We start from the raw sequence: 23,200 nt of genomic DNA on the forward strand, positions 1-23,200 counted from the left end.
GGAGTGTATATGTCGTTCCCAGAAACAAGGGTGTCTCTTTCCCAGGTGTGTTGTTTATGAGCGATGTATCCCCCATGGGGCATTTGCTCTTTTATCCTGTGTGTTTGTGGTGAAAAATATCCAACTGTCATTAGGGATTAATCAGTGGTTTTTGGGCGACCGATTTGGGTTATGGATAGTAAGCTTACACTTAGCAGTGCCTTATATAATATGCTCAACTTGAGCAAACTAAAGAGTGAAAGACATATATAATGTAAGTTGTTGATGTGTGTTCCTTCATCCTTCATGCCTTTGTGCCTATCATAATGTACCAATATGTAGGCATAACAATCTTCATGCTCATAAATACATACCTGAACATCCCCCGTATGTCAAACATATGAGGAACCTCCCCTCTAGCCCTCGTCGGCGGTCACTTTTGGCCTTGGCGTCAACCTGCCTCCTCCCACATGTCCCGCACGGTAACCCATGGAGCCCTCCCACACCCCTACTAGCATCTCGACGGAGTTGTGCTGGCTGTATGATCCTTTTCTATGTACTCTCATAGTAGGGGCCCTCCTACCAAAACTGACTATTTGGGCATGCCTCTCGTGTCCCTCGAGCCGGAGGTTCCCACACCAGACACATCTCTGATCACTTTGCATCCATACGTGAGGTCCAAGTACATTGGGTCCTTTGTGATGTACAACAACCCGAGTACACCTCGAAAATCACAACAAATCGCAATCATTGTTGCCCCACCCAGCAGACGATGAGTGCCACATGTTCAATGACCTGCGCCATACCCTCTTTGAATGTCGCCAAGCGACCAGTAAAGGAGTTGTTATCACTTCAGCCATGTAGTGTGTGGGTGCTCTGTTCCTTATTTCCAGCCTATTTGTGCACTACCTCTTTGTCGACATAGAAGTGGTCCGACTTCCTGGTCTGGCAAATCTACCTCTTCAGGTGGTCCACGTGGCATCATCATGTCTCGTCTAGAACGATGGCCTATCCTTCTAGGTGGCTGGCTCACCTGGTGCTGTGGCTTCTCATACGCTCCGCTCAATCATGGTCAGCATGACTATTCACCCTTCCCGGCGCCCGGATGCTGCGTTCTAGATCATACCAGACTCAGAAAGGCTTTTCACACCCTGGTGCTCGTGGATTAGTGGTCTTGTGGATACCATTGCCTCAAACCACTATTATTTTCAGCAGGAGGTCACATCAGTCCCACGAGAGCGTTTCCACCTCACAGCTAAAGATTTATATGTTCATCGCCACTGCCATCAAGACACATCATCTGATTCCCCACCAACATGGTTTGCACCCGCAATGTGATGGGCATCATGTGCCCTGCATTCTCCACTTCCCGTTCTATCCCTAGAGTCATTGAATGCTGCTGAGTCAGTCAACCATTGGTTCAGGGTTAACATTGGGAGCTTAAGGACACAGACCACACCAAGAGCATCGACACGACAAAGATGCTCCTCACCTTCATGATTGATCGAGGAACTTGTGCTAGAAACATCTGTTGATTACCAAGTCAAACAGCGAGTTCACTTATTCTATTCTGGCCATGGTAAAAGCATTCCCTAATAATTTGCTTTCGTACTGCATGCAATGTTTGCCGCTTTGCTAATTACCTCCTTCGCCTACCCGCCCAGGCTTAACATCCTTCTTCCCACAGTCACTACAATGAAAGACCTTCCTCGTCATGCCCCCTTCCATGGCCTCAGTGATTTTGTTTGTCGCAGTCTTTCGAGCTCAGCCAATGTCGGTCTGGTGGCATGGAGGAAGCTTTGAATATCCTTCTCATGTTTCCTGGTCATCCTATGGGCCCAATGGAGTTAGCCAAAGAGGGCACGCTTTCCCAGCTTTTGATAAGGCCACTCCTCATCTTTCGAACATTTTATGAACACACGGATGTGAGCCACATATAATATTCCAACGACAATGGAAACCAACAATTTGCTTCTGCCATGAAGTGACCGTACGACCCCACAAAACACTATGTTGGTCCCGCTCACTACTCGATGCCCCACGTTGCTACATGGAACTTGTAGTATTCTGATGGGTGTATCTTTCTTGACTCCATTTCCCTCTGGGTGGCAGACCTCGACACATTTATGAAGTGGATCATATGCTTTGGGAACCTTCCAAGATGCCCCAACCATGTGAGTTTCTCCCTCCAAACCAATGGGATGTGGTGGCCCAATGATGGATCATATATCTGCCTTGCATGTGGCTGAATGATGAAGTGACGTGCAACCTAGCCCAATATCCCCATTAATGGCCATCATGCTCCCAGCTGACAACATAATGAGCTTTCCTCGGAGTTAACATCGCAGAGCCACCAGATCACCAGGATAGATTGTGGGCTTAGCTCGTAGATGAAGTCCAATTGTGTGATTCTCCAACGGCTACTCATTGTTCACGAAAATGAGAAAATCAGTGTAGATATACTAGCCAACTGCAAGTGCCCTTTTGACTTACAACTCAGTGAAGACACCAGTTTGTATGTTGCCAACTCCTTCTGTCGGCATGTTCCTTCAATGTGTGTTGCTGCCACGTTTATGGGATCAACCACCTCGGTTCGGTTAGTCGGCATTTCTACATTTCCTCCCACATGCTTGGATCCCACAATTGTTCCATGCATCAAAGCTTCAAGCTTATTTGGAATGTTTAATGCATTAACTCTACTGCGCACTGTGCTGGTGTTTGTAGGGAGATCTCCTCAGACCTATTGACTATGGTTTTCCTACAGGAAAATGAGGTTAGAATTGTCTCCTGACTCCTAATTAATTAAATCATAGCCCACCCCCCGCCCCAATTTTGCGATTATTTATTCCTCCAAGCTGACAGTACTCGTGGAGGTATAATTATTGCATGGTGCACTTCCGGTGCTGATATCTAACCCGATTATTGGCACTAACCACCTCACAGTGCTCCTGATGGCCCTCTTCGGGGGACAAAGTAGATGGTCCAGGAGGTTCTTTGACCTACAAGAGGATTGCCCGGCAATCAAAATTCTCAAGAAATTGCGCGCCCTATCAACCATGTGTGTCGGACCACACCATTGGCGGATGATGTCCCAGTGTTACTGCTTCATGGTTGAAAAATAGATAAAGAACATATACCTTCATGGCCACCACTACACCTGCTCTAATGTGGGCTACACTCTCATCATCGAGCACATCAATGGAGCAAACTGTACCTACAGCTAGGAAGAGCTTCACCATCAAAGCCTTCTCTACTCACTTGTAAGGGTATTATCCGATCACTGCCATCGGATCGTCAACTACACTTATAGCACCACGACGCATGTCACTTCCACTTTGAGTAGAACTGGCCTGAGATTGATGGGTTTCGTCAAGTGGTGATAGAAACTTGGAATTCGATGGCTACTAAGCCTAACCCGTTCAATTGTATTGTCTCCCAACTCATAACCACCGCACAACAACTTCATTCCTAGAGAGCCAAGAAGATCGACAATGTTTCCCTCGAGCTGCTCATATCCCACAAGATTATCACTTGTCTTGACACCTCATAGGATATCCGAGCACTCTATACCTTTCAATCTAGGCTCCAACAAAATCTTGAAGGAACCTACCTCGAACTCACCTTCCTCTCAGTTGTAGTATGCCGCATCAACATGTGCGGTTCACATGTCTCAAGGACGGCGACACCAACTGGTTGTTCTTCTACATCACATCATAAATAAAAAATAGGATCTTAGAACACTTGGTGGCCAGCCCATCGTCTGTAATGTGGCCTACATAGTGCAGGCCGTCTACCACCATTTGGTAATTAATGTCAATATTTCTTGTTGGACTAGCACTTTTATCTAGTATATTTCGCATGAGTTCAACATTGGAGTGGCAAGACAAGAGGATGTGGAACCCCTTCTAGATGCTAAGGACAAACATTGGCAAAAGCTCAAGACTCTTCATTTTCTGTTTAAATGATCCAAGATCACATTGAGTCCATAGAAAAACCAATACTATTTAAAGGGGATGAGGTGTTGCTTAATGGCTTGCTTGCTCAAAATGCTTAGTGATATGCTCTAAAAGCCCTCAACCACTTTCTCATTTCCACATATGTACAAAACCTAAAGTCAAACTCGGTCCTACCGATTTGATTTATCCGATGCCACCGAGTTCATTTGACATAGCCACTGCCAGAAATCCTAATCAGTTCGGTCTCACCGATGGGATCTCAGTCTCACCGAGATGGCCTTGCAAACTCTCTGTTGCCTATTGGAACTACTGCGGTCTCACCGAGATATGCAGTCGGTCCCACCGAGTTCGCTTGACCAAGTCTCTGTTTGCTTATTGCTGAAATTGATCTCACCGAGTTCATGCAATCAGTCTCACAGAGATGAGGTTTTTCCCTAAGCCTAGCACATTGGTCGCACCGAGTTGACCTTGTTGGTCCACCGAAAACTCTAATGTTCACATTTTGAACTAGATTGGTCTGACCGAGTTTCACTATTCGGTCCCACTGAGTTTGGGAAATTGTGTGTAACGGCTAGATTTTGTGTGGAGGCTATATATACCCCTCCACCCCCTTCTCCATTTGAGAGAGAGATCCATCAGAACATGCCTACACTTACACTACTCATTTTATGAGAGAGAGAACCACCTACTCATTTGTTGAGACCAAGAAATTCCAATCCTACCACAAGAATCTTGTTCTCTAGCCTTCCCCAAGTGGTTTTCCACTCAAATCATCTTTCCACCATATCCAAATCTGTGAGAGAGAGTTGAGTGTTGGGGAGACTATCATTTGAAGCACAAGAGAAAGGAGTTCATTATCAACACACCATCTATTACGTTTTGGAGAGTGGTGTCTCCTAGATTGGTTAGGTGTCACTTGGGAGCCGCCGTCAAGATTGTGTAGTTGAATCAAGGAGTTTGTAAGGGCAAGGAGATCACCTACTTCGTGAATATCTACCCAAGTGAGGCAAGTCCTTCATGGGCGATGGCCATGGTGGGATAGTCAAGGTTGCTTCTTTGTGGACCCTTCATGGGTGGAGCCCTCCGTGGACTCGTGCAACCGTTACCCTTCATGGGTTGAAGTCTCCACCAAAGTGGATGTACAATAGCACCACCTATCAGAACCACGCCCAAGATATCCGTGTCTCCAATTGCGTTTGCACACTCCAATTCCATACCTTTAATTTCTTACAGATTGCATGCTTTACTATCCGCTACTCACACACTCTTGCCATGCCTTCTTGAAATGTATTGTGAATGTTTAAAATTGTGCTAATCTCCAACCTCAACTTGAAAACTTAAAAGCGGCTACCTTTACTTGTTGAGGGTCTAGTCACCCCCCCCCTCTAGACACCTCTTCTCGATCCTTTCATTGGTATCAAAGCATTGGTTTCGATTGCTTTGGTTTAATCACCATTGGAGGAAGATGGATGAGTCTATGATTGGGAGTATTAGACGTAGAGTGCATATACTTGATGGAGAGTTCTATAATGCTTAGAAAAATGAGATGCTTGAGATTTTTCAATGAATATCAATTGAACAAGTACATTACTACCCCTTGTGCGCGTTGATCCATTGCTTCCTACCCCCGATGAATCTATCAACATGCTTCGCAATCTTTGAACTGTCAATCTTATCACTGAAGGATTGCCTAGAAATTTGATTACATGCTTGCCAACTCTTGAATGTGCTTACACAATATAGAGATATCTTGAGGAACGATTTCCAGACTATTCCTTGAAAAACTTAGATGAGATTCTTCACAAGTCCATTGCTTTAAATAAAATGAGTCCTAATGATCCTAAGTTTGGTGATTGTATATTTGAGCTTCGTGACCCAAAGCGTGCCAAAGGAGATGTTGTAATCATTAGTAACATCATCTCTGAAGTCGTTAGTATTCATAGAGATGCACATTGTCATGATCATCATTCTAATGAATCACTCTCTCTACGAAATGATCGATCACAAGATGATGTTGAACATGGATACTATGATGAGGATGATGATAGTGACTTTGGTCTCGATGAATCTATGAGACACTTTGGTCTTATGGCTAACCATCGTGGCCACATGGCTGGAGGAAAGGAATGGGTTCTTGATAGTGGATGTACCGATCACATGACTAGAGGCAAGGATATGTTTCGTGAGCTTGCTGAAAATGATGGCCCTCGAAAGTATGTCACTTTTGGTGATAACTCAAATGGTAAGGTGGTTGGCCTTGGTAAGGTGGCCATCTCACATGACAGCTCCATACAAAATGGTATGCTCGTTGAATCTCTTGGCTATAATTTACTTTCTGTATCTAGACTAGCTGATTTCGGTTTCAATGTCCTATGTACTGAAGTAGATTGCCAAGTGTTTCAAAGAGACAATCATAATATGGTCTTTACCAGTATACATAGAGGTGATCTAGACATTAATGATTTCACTAAAAAGGCTCAACTTAGAAATGGCTTAATTGCTAAATCTTCTAAAGGTTGGTTGTGGCATAGACGGTTAGGTCATGTGGGCATGCAAAATATTGATAAGCTTATTAAAGGAGATCATATCCTTGGTGTTAAAGATGTTATATTTGACAAGGATAGACTTTGTAGTGCTTGCCAAGTAGGAAAACAACTTGGAGGAAGCCATCCCGTGAAGAACATCATGATCATGAGAAGACCACTCGAGCTACTTCACATGAATCTTTTTGGTCCCAATGCCCACAAGAGTCTCAGTGGTAACTCATTTGGATTGGTCATTGTTGATGATTTTTCTAGATTTACGCGAGTGTTCTTTCTTGATGATAAATCACAGGTCCAAAAGATCTTCAACAACTTTGCTAGGCAGGCCCAAAATCAATTTGAAGTGAAGATCAAGAAGGTTCGCAGCGACAATGAAACAGAGTTCAAGAACGCCAATGTGGACACCTTTGTTGACGAAGAAGGGATTTCACATGAGTTGTCGGCTACGTACACACCTCAACAAAATGGAGTTGTTGAGAGGAAGAACCGGACGCTTATTCAAATGGCGAGAATGATGCTTGATGAGTACAAGACACTAAAACACTTTTGGGTGGAAGCGGTTGAGACAGCTTGTCATGCAACAACTCGTCTATATATTCACAAGCTACTAGGCAAGACATCATATGAGCTTCTCACCGGTAAAAAACCCCAAGTTTTACCTTTGGGTATTCGGCTCAAAGTTATACATTCTTGATAAGCATCGTCGTTCGAAGTTTGCTCCAAAAACTCATGAAGGTTTCCTACTCGGCTATGGTTCAAACTCTAACACCTACCGTGTCTACAAAAATTTCACCCGAAAGGTTGAAGAGATGGTAGATGTGAATTTTGATGAATATAACAGCTCGCAAGTAGAGAAATTGGCAATTGATGTAGGTGACAAAGATCCTTCGGAAGTAATACAAGACTTGTCTATTATCAAGATTCGCCCAACGGAGGTGAAGGAGAGTACCTCATCTGTCCAAGTGGAAGCCTCAACTTCACGCCAAGGTAAACCACAAGTTGACTTCGAGGCATCCACAAGTGGAACACATCAAGATGATGGAAACGAGGATGTACAACAAGATGAACCTCATCGACCTCCATCTCCACCTCCACAAGAGAACAACAATGCCAAAGACAATGAAGTGAGACAAGAAGAAGAACAAGACAATGAAGAGGATGTTCCACCCCGACCCAAACAAAAGCTCTCGTGATTTCGAGCAAGAGTCTCAAGGGGTCATCCCGTGGAACAAATCTCCGATGATATTCAAACCAGGAGAATTACTCGCTCTAAAACTCATTTGGCTAACTTTTGTGAACATTACTCATTCATTTCTAGTATTGAACCTATGAAGGTTGAAGATGCTCTTGATGATCCGGATTGGGTGAACGCCATGCATTAAGAGCTACACAATTTCGAGAGGAACCAAGTGTGGATGTTGGTTGAAAAGCCCGATGAGAAGCATAATGTCATCGGGACCAAATGGGTATTTCATAATAAGCAAGATGAAGACGAACAAGTTGTACGCAACAAGGCTCGTATCGTCGCGCAAGGTTACACTCAAGTCAAAGGTATGGACTATGGTGAGACATATGGCCCCATTGCTAGACTTGAATCCATTCGCATCTTACTTGCTTATGACAATCACCATGATATCACTTTATATCAAATGGACATTAGAAGTGCATTTGTTAATGGTGAAATTAAGTGTTAAACAATCTCCCGGCTTTGTTAATCCCAAGAAACCTAATCATGTATACAAATTTCACAAAGCTCTTTATGGTCTTAAACAAGCCCCTAGAGCGTGGTATAAATGTTTGACTAAGTTCCTTATTAAAAAAGGCTTTGAGATTGGAAAAAAGGATTTTACACTTTTTACTAAAAGGGTTAATGGTGAATTATTTGTGTGCCAAATTATGTGGATGATATCAAATTTGGTTCGACTAACCCTCATTTTAGCGAAAATTTTGGAAGGCTAATGTCGGAGAAGTTTGAGATGTCTATGATGAGTGAACTCAAGTTTTTTATTGGTTTGCTAATCAAGCAAACTAAGGACGGTACCTTTGTTTCCTAAACAAAGTATACCAAGGACTTATTCAAGAAGTTCAACATGCAAGAATGCAAAGGTATGAATACACCCATGCCTACTAGTGGACACCTTGACTTGACTAAGGATGGTGAACCAGACGACCAAAAGGTTTACCGCTCTATGCTTGGTTCATTGTTATATCTATAGCCAGGATACATGTAACTCATTGCTTGCTCTGACATGCTTATGCATTCACATGCTCTCATAGTCTATCTTCACATGATTGCATACATATAGGGGGAGCCAATGCATGTTACATGTACTTCCAAAGCTTTACTTGTTAGTCTTCATATCTTTGTCTAAAGCTTTGATGTATGTTGTCATCAATTACCAAAGAGGGGGAGATTGAAAGAACAAGTGCTCCCTGGGTGGTTTTGGTAATTAATGTTAACATATTTCTTGTTGGACTAACACTTTTATCTAGTATATTTCATATGAGTGCAACATTGGAATGGCAGGATAAGAGGATGTGGAACCCCTTCTAGATGCTAAGGACAAACATTGGCAAAAGCTCAAGACTCTTCATTTTCTATTTAAGTGATCCAAGATCACATTGAGTCCATAGGAAAGCCAATACTATTAAAAGGGGATGAGGTGTTGCTTAATGGCTTGCTTGCTCAAAATGCTTAGTGATATGCTCTAAAAGCCCTCAACCACTTTCTCATTTCCATGTATGTCCTAAACCTAAAGCCAAACTCGGCCCCACCGATTTGATTTATCCGGCGCCACCTAGTTCACTTGACATAGCCACTACTAGAAACCCTAATGAGTTGGGCCTCACCGATGTGATCTTGGTCTCACTGAGATGGCCCTGCAAATCTTTGTTGCCTATTGCAACTATTTCAGTCTCACCGAGATATGCAGTTGGTCCCATCGAGTTTGCTTGACCAAGTCTGTGTTTGCTTATTGCTAAAATCTGTCTCATCGAGTTCATGCAATCGGTCTCACTGAGATGAGGTTTTGCCCTAACCCTATCACATCGGTCCCACCGAGTTGACCTTCTCGGTCCCACCGAAAACTCTAACGTTCAGATTTTGAACCAGATCGGTCTGACCGAGTTTCACTATTCAGTCCCACCGAGTTTGAGAAATTGTGTGTAACGGCTAGATTTTGTGTGGAGGCTATATATACCCCTCCACCCCCTTCTCCGTTTGAGAGAAATCCATCAAAACGTGCCTACAATTCCACTACTCATTTTTTGAGAGAGAACCACCTACTCTTGTGTTGAGACTAAGACATTCCAATCCTACCACAAGAATCTTGATCTCTAGCCTTCCCCAAGTTGCTTTCCACTCAAATCATCATTCCACCATATCCAAATCTGTGAGAGAGAGTTGAGTGTTGGGGAGACTATCATTTGAAGCACAAGAGCAAGGAGTTCATCATCAACACACCATCTATTACCTTTCGGAGAGTGGTGTCTCCTAGATTGGTTAGGTGTCACTTGGGAGCCTCCGTCAGGATTGTGGAGTTGAACCAAGGAGTTTTTAAGGGCAAGGAAATCGCCTATTTCGTGAAGATCTACCCAAGTGAGGCAAGTCCTTCATGAACGATGGCCATGGTGGGATAGACAAGGTTGCTTCTTCGTGGACCCTTCGTGGGTGGAGCCTCCATGGACTCGCACAACCTTTACCCTTCATGGATTGAAGTCTCCACCAATGTGGACATACGATAGCACCACCTATCGGAACCACGCCAAAAATCTCTGTGTCCCCAATTGCATTTTCACACTCCAATCCCATCCCTTTACTTTCTTGCAAATTGCATGCTTTACTTTACGCTGCTCACACACTCCTGCCATGCTTGCTTATAATGTATTGTGAATGTTTTAAATTGTACTAATCTCTAACATCAACTTCAAAAACCTACAAACTGCTACCTTTACTTGTTGAGGGTCTAATCACCCCCCCCCCCTCTAGACACCTCTTCTCTATCCTTTCAGTGGCCAACAACCATTTTTCATTTTGCAAGGCACCTGGCTTGGAAGGGTACATTACCAAGTTCCTTATTAGCTAAAGGAGTATAATCAAATTGGACTTTTGTGAGTCATTTAGGAAGTTCTATGACATGACTAGCATGGGGTTCCAAGGACTCAACCAAGCTGTCATTATCCAACAATCCCTACGCACACTTGCTTTTCAATATCAATCCCTAAGCCTTATACACCTCTTCACCAAGGTCGTGGTCGAAGTGCCCTCTCTACCATTGGTGCCACAACTCGTCACACTTGTATCCATACACCAAAAGAAGGTCGTAACCGTAAGCTTTATGGAGGAAAGGATCTTAATTGTTAGAGTGCTACTAAAATATTTGAAGGACCTGCTATGAAAAATACATCTCCTAGTGAGGACTCCTTCAAGAATGCTGCCAAAAAACTCAAAAAATTATACAAAAAACAGTATGCCTTGCTAAAAGGCATTAAAGAAAGTTGCTTGTTCATTGCAACCCATGTTTTATTTTTGTTTGTTTTATTTGTCAATAGGCTTGTTCTTTTTGTAAAAACTTTGTATTTTGTTATTTTTCTTAACAAAATGCCAAGAATTGCCATTACCTTGCTCAGTTTGCAAGTTATGTGTTCTGGTGCTGATTTTTTTGCTTCTACTAAAAAGTTAGATCAATTCATCAGTTTCTAATATGATTGGGAATTGTTTAGACAGTAAGCATGGATACTGTTTGCATCTTTATAGATTGCCCTATTTTGACAGATTCTTCTGATAGTAGTCAAAAATTTCTTATGTTTGCAATTTCATGGCAGTGCTAGGTATGTCTCCTATATAGTAGCTAATGATGAATTATATTTTTCTTCAAAAAATTTATGGAAAGTCATGCTTTGATTTAAATATTATTTATAATAACCCATGTCACAACTTCTCTATAAGTTCTATGTGGCCGAAGTTGTTAAAACCCAGGTGAGACAGTGATACAAGGAGAACAAGGAGATGCTAATCTCAACATTGGGGTTTCCGAAGGCACCTCAAAGAAATATTCAAATAGTCTCAAGCATCTAATCTTTCGGATGCCCAAGGAATCCCCCTTTCTTCAACAACAACTATCGGTTTGTCTCGGTTCGGCTAATGTTTCTATTTGTCTCGGTTCGGCCAATATTCTTTGTAAGATCTCATGCATGGTCATATGTGTGTACAATTGCTTTTTTGCTTTACATATTCTTGTTAAACCATGAGTCTTGTTAGAAACACATGTTGAACACTCTATTGCTTCGTTTATATTTGTTTAGAGAATTGAATAGAAATTGGCAGTTGGCATGTCATAAATACCTTGGTAATAAAATTAATGTGTATGCATTAATGGTGTGATTAAAAATTGCATGGACAAGTGTACAATCATGAAGGTAAAATATGATCCTTTGAAATGGTTTTGAGGTAATGTGGGAGTAATAAATCGTTGAGTTGGTAAAAGTGGTTGAGTACAGTAGTGAGAAGTTGTTGTAAGATCATATGGGATCATTGCCTTTCTTAATTAATGGACTACATGTTGGAAACCTCTAGTATTGCGATGAATTCCAAGTTGAGGGGTAGTTGTAAGTAAACCAACAATTTTGTTTAGGTCGAGACGCGTAAATAAGGCTTTGGCACCGCCAAACTACCACCGCCAAGAGTTTCTTAATGATGCAATATTGATGATAATACTATGTAATGTTCATAGTAAATGCTTTAGTTCTTTATGACTAATATGAGATTGATGCCACGCTACATCTTTTACCTTCAATCTGGCTAGCTTCTTTAGTATTGAGCATTGCCCACTCTCACATCGAGACTAGGTGCCTACATTGTCGATACATTCAAACCTCATGGGAGGAATTCTTCCTATTCTCCCAAACATAAGCCCAAAAACTATATTCCTCAAAATATTCACCATACCTACCCACCATGGTAGTCTATGGCAATTCCGAGATATATTGTTGCACTACCAGAGGTATACATTAGAGTTTCTACAAGATGATAATCATTAGTTTTCTCGCTTGAGCTGAGTTGAGTTGAGTACGATTGAGTGCTAAGTAAATTATGGTGTACTTTATACCATTCTACAACATTTCTCCTACCTTCAGAGATATAGAAAAAATATACAACAAGGATGCCAAAATATAAAGGGAGGAGTGAGAGAAGCAATACTACTATCCTTTCTGTAGTATACACTAGTGCTTGAAAGCAGCTCTTGCTCTATTGAATTTGTTATATAGAGTTGTCATATAGTTCATGTTTCATACACTTGTTTGGGTTCTTTAAATAATAGGACATGGCTTGTACATTCCAATGATGAGCTTCCTCAAATGATCTAGATCTTCTTGAGCAATCAAGGTAGTGCAAAACTTTCTTATATCTTTTTGACTTCTCATAAACCCCTCGTATTATTCTTTGCTCAGTTTTGAAAGTGATATGCCTGGACTTGCACTCAAGTATTGCATGACCTATTATGAGGTGATCCGATATTACATGGTCAAATTAACTTGGTTTCCCTTGGGTTAGTTTATGATAAGATTGCTATTATAAAATAAAAACCATGTCATGCTATGTTTCCAATACAGTTTGACATTCTTTTGTACATATCGCAATGGGAACATTGATTCACGAAAAGCAAGAGTGTGTTTATTTGCACATTTTGATGTAAGAAAACATTCACAATAAAAAATTATTTTGTGATCATTTAACTACTCGAGGACGTGCATGGATTAAGATTGGGAGGTTGATACGTTCTACACGTATCTACAATTTTTGCTTGTTTCATGCTATACTTATACCATAATGACATAGTGTTGAAATCATTTTTTCCTTTTCTCTAGACAACATACTAATTAAATGCTACTTTCTATTTTTCCTATTATGGACATATAGAAAAAACAAGTTTCCATGACAAAAAAGGAATAATATATGTCACAATGATGCGAGGAGTAACAAAGTCAGAGGGACTGGGACCCACCCGTGGCCCCCTATAGGCACCAGGCAGAATGTTGGTGCGGTCTAGGAGGAGTAGCAAGGTGGGTCCATGTGGAGATCATCTACATCAATGTTGGTTCAAACATGTCCATGTGGGCGTAGTTATGTTTAGACTATGGGTCCCTAACATTAGCTAGTTGCAATCTCTCTTCTTCTTCAATACAATAATTACAGAAGATTCTCTACATAATTTTGAACCATATGATGTAATTTGTGTTTTATTCCTTGTTTGTGATGAATGGTCACTTTATGATACGATAAATATAAATTTTTTCTTGGGTTCATATGAGCTCCATGCTCCTTCAATTATAGACATGTATGCTCTTGGATCTATGAGTCTTGCACTATCCATCTTTAAGAGGGGGTTGTCTATGTTAGATGGGTTCAATCTTGCAAGTAATTTACTATAGTGACAGGAAGTACAAAAGTCTTGTAGTGTATTATTTCCACTAAGGATAAAAGATAGTTGAGTAGTTGTCCTGGTGGTGGACGGGGGTAAACACAATATATTATCTACATCATGTCATCATGCTTAATGCAATGCTCTATGTTAATTAATACCTTTAAGATGCAGGCTGGATATCGGTCTTGGGGTAGAATACTAGCTATAGATATAGTTAGATTACAGTTTATATAAGTCTGAACATGATGGCTATACACAATTATTGCATGTATAGTAATATTTATAGAAATAATTTTGTCGATACACATCTGTAATTTATTCACCATGCAATGTTATGTTTTATGGAGATAGCAACTAGTGTAATTATGTTGCTTTCAACCTCGATCACACTCTTTATTTCCTGTCTACAATCTGAGTTGTTTACTTTTCTAGTTGCAATTATCACTTGCTATGACAAGGTGCATTAATCCTTCTAACTAGCGAGCCTAATGAGATTGAGAATTTCACTCGTTTTGTTGGGGACCAAAACAAGAACCGTAGTTCTATGTAGGTACCAATAGTTAACTGGCGTTCAAGCATTCCTATTGGTTTAGTTAACCTCAATGTCATCCACTTGAAGGAAAATGCTACTTGGAACAAAAAACGCTACTCTGCCCACTAATGCTATGAGGCATTGTTCCTTGACACAACTAGTCAGCATCAATGGCACCACCATCGGTGAACTTGGTATCTATTTAACTCATCAACGCTGTTGATGAACTGCTGACCACTTTCTCTGTCACGGACTAACGCATGCCACTAGTTGCATGCTATATCCTCAGCACTAAGAAATGATGAACAACAAAGTCGTCAGGTAACTACTCAAATCGTCATAGCACTCGCCCCTTATCATTGACCGAAACTTGACTAGGCTTCAGTTTTGAGGGTCACAATTGAAGTGGCCACCTTAGAGGCATTGGTGATAAGCCTCTGATGATAGTTAACACTACCCATTCAGAGAAGACCGGTTAGTGATTAGTTCATCTTACACCTTGGTTTTGCTTCTCTCAAATTAAATTTTATCATAGATGACCGTCCATTGTTTGGTGGTCCATTATATTAACTCATCCCTGAACTCCATATTAGTGTCCAGTCATTGGTGTGTCTCCACAATTTATTTGGCCGCCTTCTACGTTGGTCAATGGCAATGTGAACAGAGGCGCATTCATGTGTCCTCAAATTATCAGTGCACAGATGGGTACCTAGTGAGCAGGATTGAACCGGTGATGATTCTCATGACGTGACAACACCAGTTTGACTAGCAGCGATGATTCCCACATTATCTCTAATTATCCATGTATGGAGTAATGGCACTTCCACCACCCCTCACTAGTGTTGCCTCACTGCCTCTCCCCCCATCGAAGTGATATATTATCAAAGCGTCCACTTTTCCTTCCCTTGTTCACACTAATCTACAACACTTCTAATGGCACATCAACACATTGTCGTCGCAGAGCCCAAGTAGGCTAGATGAACCAGGAAGTGCTTGGTCTTTGACGTGCAGTTAGATCATTCCCCACACCAGCCTCCGGCGGAGATGACGACCAACTGGCCAAGCAGTGGGCATCATGCGAAGCCTTTATGGTCGAGTGGGAGGAGGACAACCGTGCGTAGGAGGAAGCTTGTCAACGCAATGAAACCATCGCCAACTTCAAACAATTATGGATAGAGTCAATACGAGTAGAGGCGAAGGCCTGTACCTCCACAGACGCAACTATAGGCCCCGGCCATGCAATTGCAGCTAGCCTAAAGCCGAGATGGAAGTGTCACAAGAGGCTGTATAACTGGCCTTGGGCCGAATAGAGAGAGCTCACGAGCTGTTTTTCATCTATTTTTTTTATTATTGTAGGTTCTATTTCGTGCATGTAAAAATCACGAAATAAAACCTATAGATTAAGGGAATTAAATCAATGGGATTGGCACTGAAAATCTATCATCAGCCATTAGAAAACTAAAATTCCTATGCCCTAGTTCAGTGAGAATTACCAGCCTTATATGGTAGTAAGTACTATTGCCATATCACTAACCGGACAGAAAGCAAGACTGTTGAGGTACGGCTACTCATACTATTGTAATGCCATTCAAAATACTTAACCCTACTGAGATATCTGACACTGACGTATGCCCTGCCTAACTTTTGATATCACAGTGTCCCCTGTCCTACTTGCTGCCCGGTGGCACCATCTCCTGACCTCCCCGCCACAAAATTTGTTCTACCACATCATTGTCGCACACCATCTTATCATCAACATGCCATGACCGTGGTGACCATGTGTGTTCGTCATGTGTGTTGCCATGTGTGGCCGTACGAGGACTGGTGCATGCGTGGTGTTGCCAGGTCTCTCATGCTGTCGTGCGCTATCGTTCACCCCGACATCACTTCCATGTTCTTTATCCACGACAACGGCCATGATGGTGAGTTATAGTACACACATATGTTTTGTGTTAATCCCTAAGCTATTTTCTGCGAATATATTGTTTCTAATATGAATTGTGCTATACATCATATTACCGTGGTAACAGTATGATAAATTGTCATTCTGCTATATCACTGAATGGCAATGCACATGTTAAATTGTATATGGTGAGAGTTGAAAAAATATTGGGTTGCAATTTCTATGTGATGGGGACATCACTACCAAAGTTACACCCACAGCCCCTGCTACTACCCCTGTTGGAGCTATTACTAGTGTTCGTGCATACCAATTAAAATACCAAGTACTTTTGTTTCTTAGTAATTATTCTAATGTTCATAAGAATATGATGTTGCCTAAATTGGATAAGTTTGTTTTGTTTACGAACGAAGGCCCTAGAATGGACAAGAAGGATGAACACTGGAGTACGATCAAGTGTCGAGATGAAGGCAGGCGCAAAGGGAACAAGAATGGAGTTTCCAGTGGAGTTTTCAGCACTTTGAAGCCACAATGATGACATAAAAATACATGGACAAAATGTACAAGACGGACTTTCAAAAATATTCATTCTTAGTTTATTTTAGGTGCCACACCACATTATTTTTTGGCCAAGCCCATTTAATTTTGAAATAGATTTAACAGGCACTTTCCAAAGTCTGTAATAAGCAGCAAAATGACTTAGGATAGAATTTAGTCCCACCTTAAAAAGGGTGGACGGAATTCACCTCTGTCTCACTATAAATACAACACTTAGGGTGTCATTTTAGTGTTGGGTTTTGTTTAGATTTAAAGTTCGCCATAGTTGCAACTCGCTTCGTTCGTTTGTATTTAACGACCAGATTAAAACATCACCAAAACCCACTTGGTTCTATAAAGCTTTCCTCTTAAATTCGGAATATCCATATTGCAATTTGAGTTTCTTGCTTGTTCTTCGTTTGTGTGCAGGAAATAGACCTCATGGTCAGGTTGATTATACTTCGCCATGGTCAATAAACCCTCAGAACTAGTTTAGCAATTGCTAAGGCGCGACGTCTTCACACGTTCATAGTCTGATCGTCAAAGTTGACTTCCATAAAAAACGAGAGCTACCTCTTATCAAAACATTAGGAGACCTTCGCCTCTATCACTATGCTATAATGTAAAACTACTAACAATTACAAAAATAAGCATGTTGCAGTTTCAATATAATAATGTCATTGTTCTAAAAGTTACAAAAGAAGAATGTTCTGATTGCTATGTCATGGTACTACATGTTCAATTGTTGTTGTGCTAAGAGTTTGAAAATATATGTATGTTCCTATGGCTGCATTAGAATTTTAGCCTATCCTCTCGGCATGTTTGTATATACTGTTAAGGATATTCATTATGACCTTATTCCCTATCATCTCATGTGGACTCCTTCTTGAACAGATATCGTTGTTTCTATTGCAGTGCACAAAAAGATCATATTGTTGGTTTTGTCCTATGAAGAACATTAATGAAGCCAACATGGCCTGCTCTATTTTGTGCCAGCCACCTGCTTCTTGGAGAAGCCATGGGAAGGAGATTATATTTCTCTACGTAGAGTTTATCACTCGGTTCCTTAGGTAGACTACTTGAAAAATAATTAGTGTTGTCTTCTATTTGTGTTTAGCTAAGTATAATTTGGCTTTTTTTCAAACAAGGAGACATCATTCACCATGTTGCTATTGTGACCCTTCTATTTATTATACAGATCACTTTAATTTAAAGAGTGCTCTGTACAGTGCAACCGAAATGTCTGGCCACTGACCTTTCTCAATTTCTGTCGCATTGTACAAAAAGATTGATTCTTTGCAAGATTACCTGGTACAACTGCGCCAACTATTTATTTGAAACGACAACTGTTAGCAAGACAATGACATATTTATTACACACTATATCGCTCTACTTAATTCACACACACACACACACACACACACACACACACACACACACACATATATATATATAGTGATTTTTCCAAAATATTTTTAGCATGCTTTACCACGAGCGTCGATATCTGGCTATTGAAATTCAACATACGTTAATTCCTTCAATAGTCCAGATATTGAATGCAACATCATAAATCTACCAAGAAGTTGCAAACAAAGGATACAAAATCGTCTAAGTGAAAAACTACCAATGTGATTATCATGATATGAAACTATTTGTATACAACATAAAAGATTTTATATATGTGATTTGTACTTGATGTTATGATTTGTGTTTTTATGTAGCTGAGGAACACCGCGGTAGTCCTACCGGAATGCTAGCACTGCAGCTGAAAACTGTCAGCCAGAATTTGACATCATTGGTCAGCCTCCACATAGAGGTTGGCAGTGATATGCCACTGCTTGCTGCCATTGGGATACTTAGCATTGACAGGCTAGCCAATCTCTAGTATTCATCATCACTAATAAGCCACCTGGCCCGTCAATGATTGCAATGTCATCACTGACCCGAACTACAAACATTTCACTCCTGTTAGTGATGATACGATTTGGCCGGTCACTGCTCTTTTGTTCTATAGTAGAGGGTGCATGTTCTCGCACCAAGTATGGTAAAATGTGTTGTCTTTGTGCCGCTAAACTAGGAGCCCCCTGAAAATAGCTAAGAGTTCATTGACTAGTGGACTATGAACTTCGACACGTCCTCGGCTAGCCACCACATGGGGCTCTCCTCCTTGGTGATCCTAATAGCACGGTGGATTTGCATAGATTGCAATGCATCCATATTCGAATCTGAGAAGCCTTCCATCTTCCTACTCACTTTGATCATCCATGACAAAGCTCGTCTCTATTTGTGTATTGGTGCAACTAGCATGGTCAGTGTCTTGCCTGAAATTTAGCCCTAGACATTCAACTTGAGTGCTCGCTAGAGCTACATATCCCCACCAATACGCACTGCATCTTGACATTTACATGCCTCATGGTGTTCTTCTACTCTCTCCCTCTCTACAAATGGAAAGATACCAACTTGTTTGCCTATTCGTGAAATACAACAATAAAAGTTCTAAAAGGTGTGAAATCTCTAATCAATACTAACCGCTTCTAAAACGATGAACTCCTAAAGGTGTGTGGTTGGACTTTATTTTCCGACTATTATGAATATATATAAGTTGCAACTTGTAGTATATGTCAATTAAAATGACATGCATTTTGAAGCAAATGGAGTAATTACAAATGGAAAAACCAACTTACCTGAATTGTCAAACCCAAATCAAGGATGCCACTCTTCAGGCGTTCCCTAAATGAATCCAATCCCCTCCTTGCGATGTAGCTAAACCGGTGTATATCAAGATCTACCTCAAAGTAGTTCTCACCCTAGTTATGTAACAGATAAAACACTTAATTTCATGTAGACTAGTATAATGCCAAATTTATTATTATATTAACAAACATTGAAACAATGTAGAGAACAATGAAATGGTTTTGATCCACTTGACAATGTTTATACAATTTATTTATTTATAATTGTATGGTTATGTTTAATTAAGAAATTTAAAGAGGAAAGTTACTATCTATAAAGCATATTTGAAGGTCTACTGTGTTATCAACTAATTTATTAGTTTTGACATGTTTTTTTATTTTCTTGGCCTGAAAACACACAAAAACAAATACACACAATATTTACAATATTTAATCGTGTCCATTCAATAATATATGAAAACTAAATCATTTCTTAACCTCATAAAAACTATGTTGAGGGCGGGAAAGGACTGGCTTCTCGTTGTATGCTTGCACAAGCTTTTTCTCTGTGGAACTCAACTGAAGATCATCTGGGTTAACCAATCCAGCCATGATTTTCAACCGATCTCTATATGCCATTGTAGATTCTGATGCAAAACCTTTCACCTTCTCACATTCATCCTCAAGAAATCTCTGCCAGAAGAAACATTAATACAACTCATTGGAAAGAAGTTATAATATTACAACATTAGTATGTTGACTTGAGAAGGCACTCACCACGATGGATTCCTTGAAATGCTCTGAAACCTCCTTGTCAAAGTACTCAGAGAGTCTGAAGTATAAACAAAGGCTGAACCCTTCTCCATCGCTGTCCCCAAGGAACATAGCAGCAGGATAGGTAGGCATCTGTGATTTTAGGAAAAGACGGAAATGAAAATCGGAGCAGCAAAGATGACAAACTATGTATGCCTACTAGATATACCTGGATGTTGACAATCAACAGTGACGGGAGCTTGTGGTGTGGTTTGAACTGTGGAAGATCAATGTGTTCGGCAATGTGCGAAACCTTCTTGGGGCTCGCAAACAAGTCAACGCCTATAGGGTAGTATGCCGCATAGTTCGGAGCTGGACATTTTTTCTTATCTCTGAAAAATAGAAACTAAAATTAGAGGTTAGGTATGGTCATCCCCTTTATCAACTAGATTTTTCTCTACAGTGTTTCATGCCTGAGGAATGTTTCACTCCTTAGTTTGAAGATGGATGGATCAATCCGTGACCATCTTCCGGGTGTGGGCTTTTCCCCTCCAGATGGGATCGTCATCCCTCCCTTGGGTCGGATGACATATTTCTTTGATTCACCTACATTATTTACATTGTTAGGTTCATGCATCTTCGTATGGTGCAAAGATAGGAATTTTACCATCAATTATTTATGTAAAAAAATGAATTGAGAATGTCTAGCCTGATGTGGTTGCCTGGAGTTGTTCCTTTATCTATTATGTTACCTTATAGTTTCTACTAGGATATCATCCTCATATGAGATATGAGGAAATTAACATTTAAAGCCTTTTGTAGGCTGCCAAAACTTGTGCAAGATCCCACTACCATTTAGGGTTATGACCAATGGTCATTTTGGATTTTGAACATCAAGGGAGGGTGATTTGCAACCTCCTATACAATAGTTTATGAAGAGGTGTGATGAATTTTAGGTTAGCCTCCATTGATGAAGTAAAATATAAAACCAAGAGAGTATGCGAAGAACATGAAGATTGCAGGAAGATCTTCCCATCAAGCAAAGAAAGTTCCTCCCCAAAGTTGTGAAAAATAGATCTACCACCTTATCGCTTTCAAGTTGTATATCCATGTTGTTTGGTTAGATGTTCCATCTGTAACTCTCATAGTCCCTCATCTTGTTGTTGTCATCAAAGAACCAAATATATTCATGTATAAGAACATGTAGTGCAACCTGGAGAAGAAAGTGTTGTATATCACATTTGATAATAGTGGAAATAGTTTGGGTCGCTTTGGATTGTGGATTTTACCACAACTTGTGGGTTTACCATGCAAAAATTTGGTGTCAGTGTGTTAACATTACTATTGTAGTTAAGATTGGTGCTCACCCAAATCAATGTTTGTGGTGTGTTTGGTCTGTTGTGAGAGTTATTTCCTCATATCCTTGAATTAGTACAAGAAGTGGTGCAAGATTGCTTTGTTTCCACTATAGGTTTAGATCATATGTGGGTGCTAATTCCGATTGAGGTATACTAGCAAGATTGCTAATCCCAGTTGTTTGATTGTACTCGAAGAGCTTGCTCGCAATTTCTATGGAAGAAGGCGCCACACCAAGTGGCATGATAAAACTTGCTTCTTCCCATTTATCTCTATGAAATCCTATGATGAAAGACATCCTTCTACAAGGAGCCAATTGTAAAGATAAAATACACAACAATGTCACATAAGAGGAATGGAGAGTGATGCATAGAAAGGCAATTGGTATGAATTGATCGCACATTAACCACCATTATTCCACCATGTTGAAAATCAAAAAAATGTGTATGAGATGTGCCAGAGTTTAGAGGCCATATATGAGAGGAAGACATAAATGTACAGAGCTTCGGTGATCAAAATACTTGTTAAGTTTGGGTACTGAGATGGGACAATGTGATTGCACACCTGAATGCCTCCTAAGGCCTTATAAATCAACATTCAATGTGGAAGATCCACTTTGAGGATGAGGTGTGAGTATTGTTGCTAATTGGTTCCATCCTTAATATTTGGATCATGCTTTTTTGCATCCTAAAATATCCAGGTCCAGATTGTAAGCTCACTTTGGAGATGGTGAAGAACAATATGCTAAATGCAGATACTAGAAAGAAGAAAAAGGGTGAGAATGACAATGCTTCTTTTGATGTGTATGTGCATGAAACTGATGGGAAGAATTAGAATCATGGATGCAGTCACACAAGAGTTCAGTAAGCTAGAGATAAATCTAGATGGAGATGAAAGTCTAAATAGATAAAAGAAATGACTTGCTTTAATTGTGGCACATCGAGACGTATTATGTGCGAGTGCTCGAAATACAAAAGAGATCTTGTCAAGGGTAAATATAAAAACAAAATTGAGAAAAATGTTGGGAACAGTTCATCCATGACTTCATAAGTTGAAGACTACTTAGTCACTAAAGATGAATAATTCTATAGTGATGTTCATGATATTGCAATGAGTTTGGCTATGTAAGTGTGTCCTCCCACATTACATATAAAATGAGTAATACACATCCTAGACAACATACGCTACAAAAAAGTGAGTATGGGAAATAGTAGTTCACCGAAAGCTATTGGCAAGGTCTCTATATGCATTGAGGAATAGAAATCTTGCATGTTGGTGAACACTGATGCTAGGCAAGTTCCCAATATAAGTCTAAATTTGTTATTAGTGGTCAAGCTTCGTTATATCAAACATCCTAGTTATTTTGGTGAAGGATAATGGAAGCTCACCCAAGGCTCTTTGATTATTGTTGAAGGAAGTGGCAAGGTTTTCTCTATAAGAATAAAACCAAGTTGTCTATATAAGTGTTGAACATTGCCGAGAAACAAATCTCAATTGATTTTTGGTGCAACAAGCTTGGTCTTATGAGTGAGAATGGCATGAACTCTC

The 23,200-nt window shown here is 40.4% G+C and overlaps 1 protein-coding gene across 1 annotated transcript in view; it reads right to left on the bottom strand.

Annotated features, from left to right (window-relative positions):
- The window catches only part of LOC119293615, a 30,772-nt gene that overhangs the window by 1,985 nt on the left and 5,587 nt on the right, over nt 1–23,200 (bottom strand). Inside the window, exons 5-9 of the mRNA XM_037572022.1 lie at nt 20,770–20,902; nt 20,526–20,688; nt 20,321–20,449; nt 20,042–20,236; nt 19,556–19,678 (exon numbers count right to left, since the gene is read on the bottom strand). Of these exons, the coding sequence (XP_037427919.1) occupies nt 19,556–19,678; nt 20,042–20,236; nt 20,321–20,449; nt 20,526–20,688; nt 20,770–20,902 (743 nt within the window). The remainder of the gene's footprint in view (nt 1–19,555; nt 19,679–20,041; nt 20,237–20,320; nt 20,450–20,525; nt 20,689–20,769; nt 20,903–23,200) is intronic.

This window comes from Triticum dicoccoides, chromosome 4B (genome assembly GCF_002162155.2).
Source record: "Triticum dicoccoides isolate Atlit2015 ecotype Zavitan chromosome 4B, WEW_v2.0, whole genome shotgun sequence".
Lineage (NCBI taxonomy): Eukaryota > Viridiplantae > Streptophyta > Magnoliopsida > Poales > Poaceae > Triticum > Triticum dicoccoides.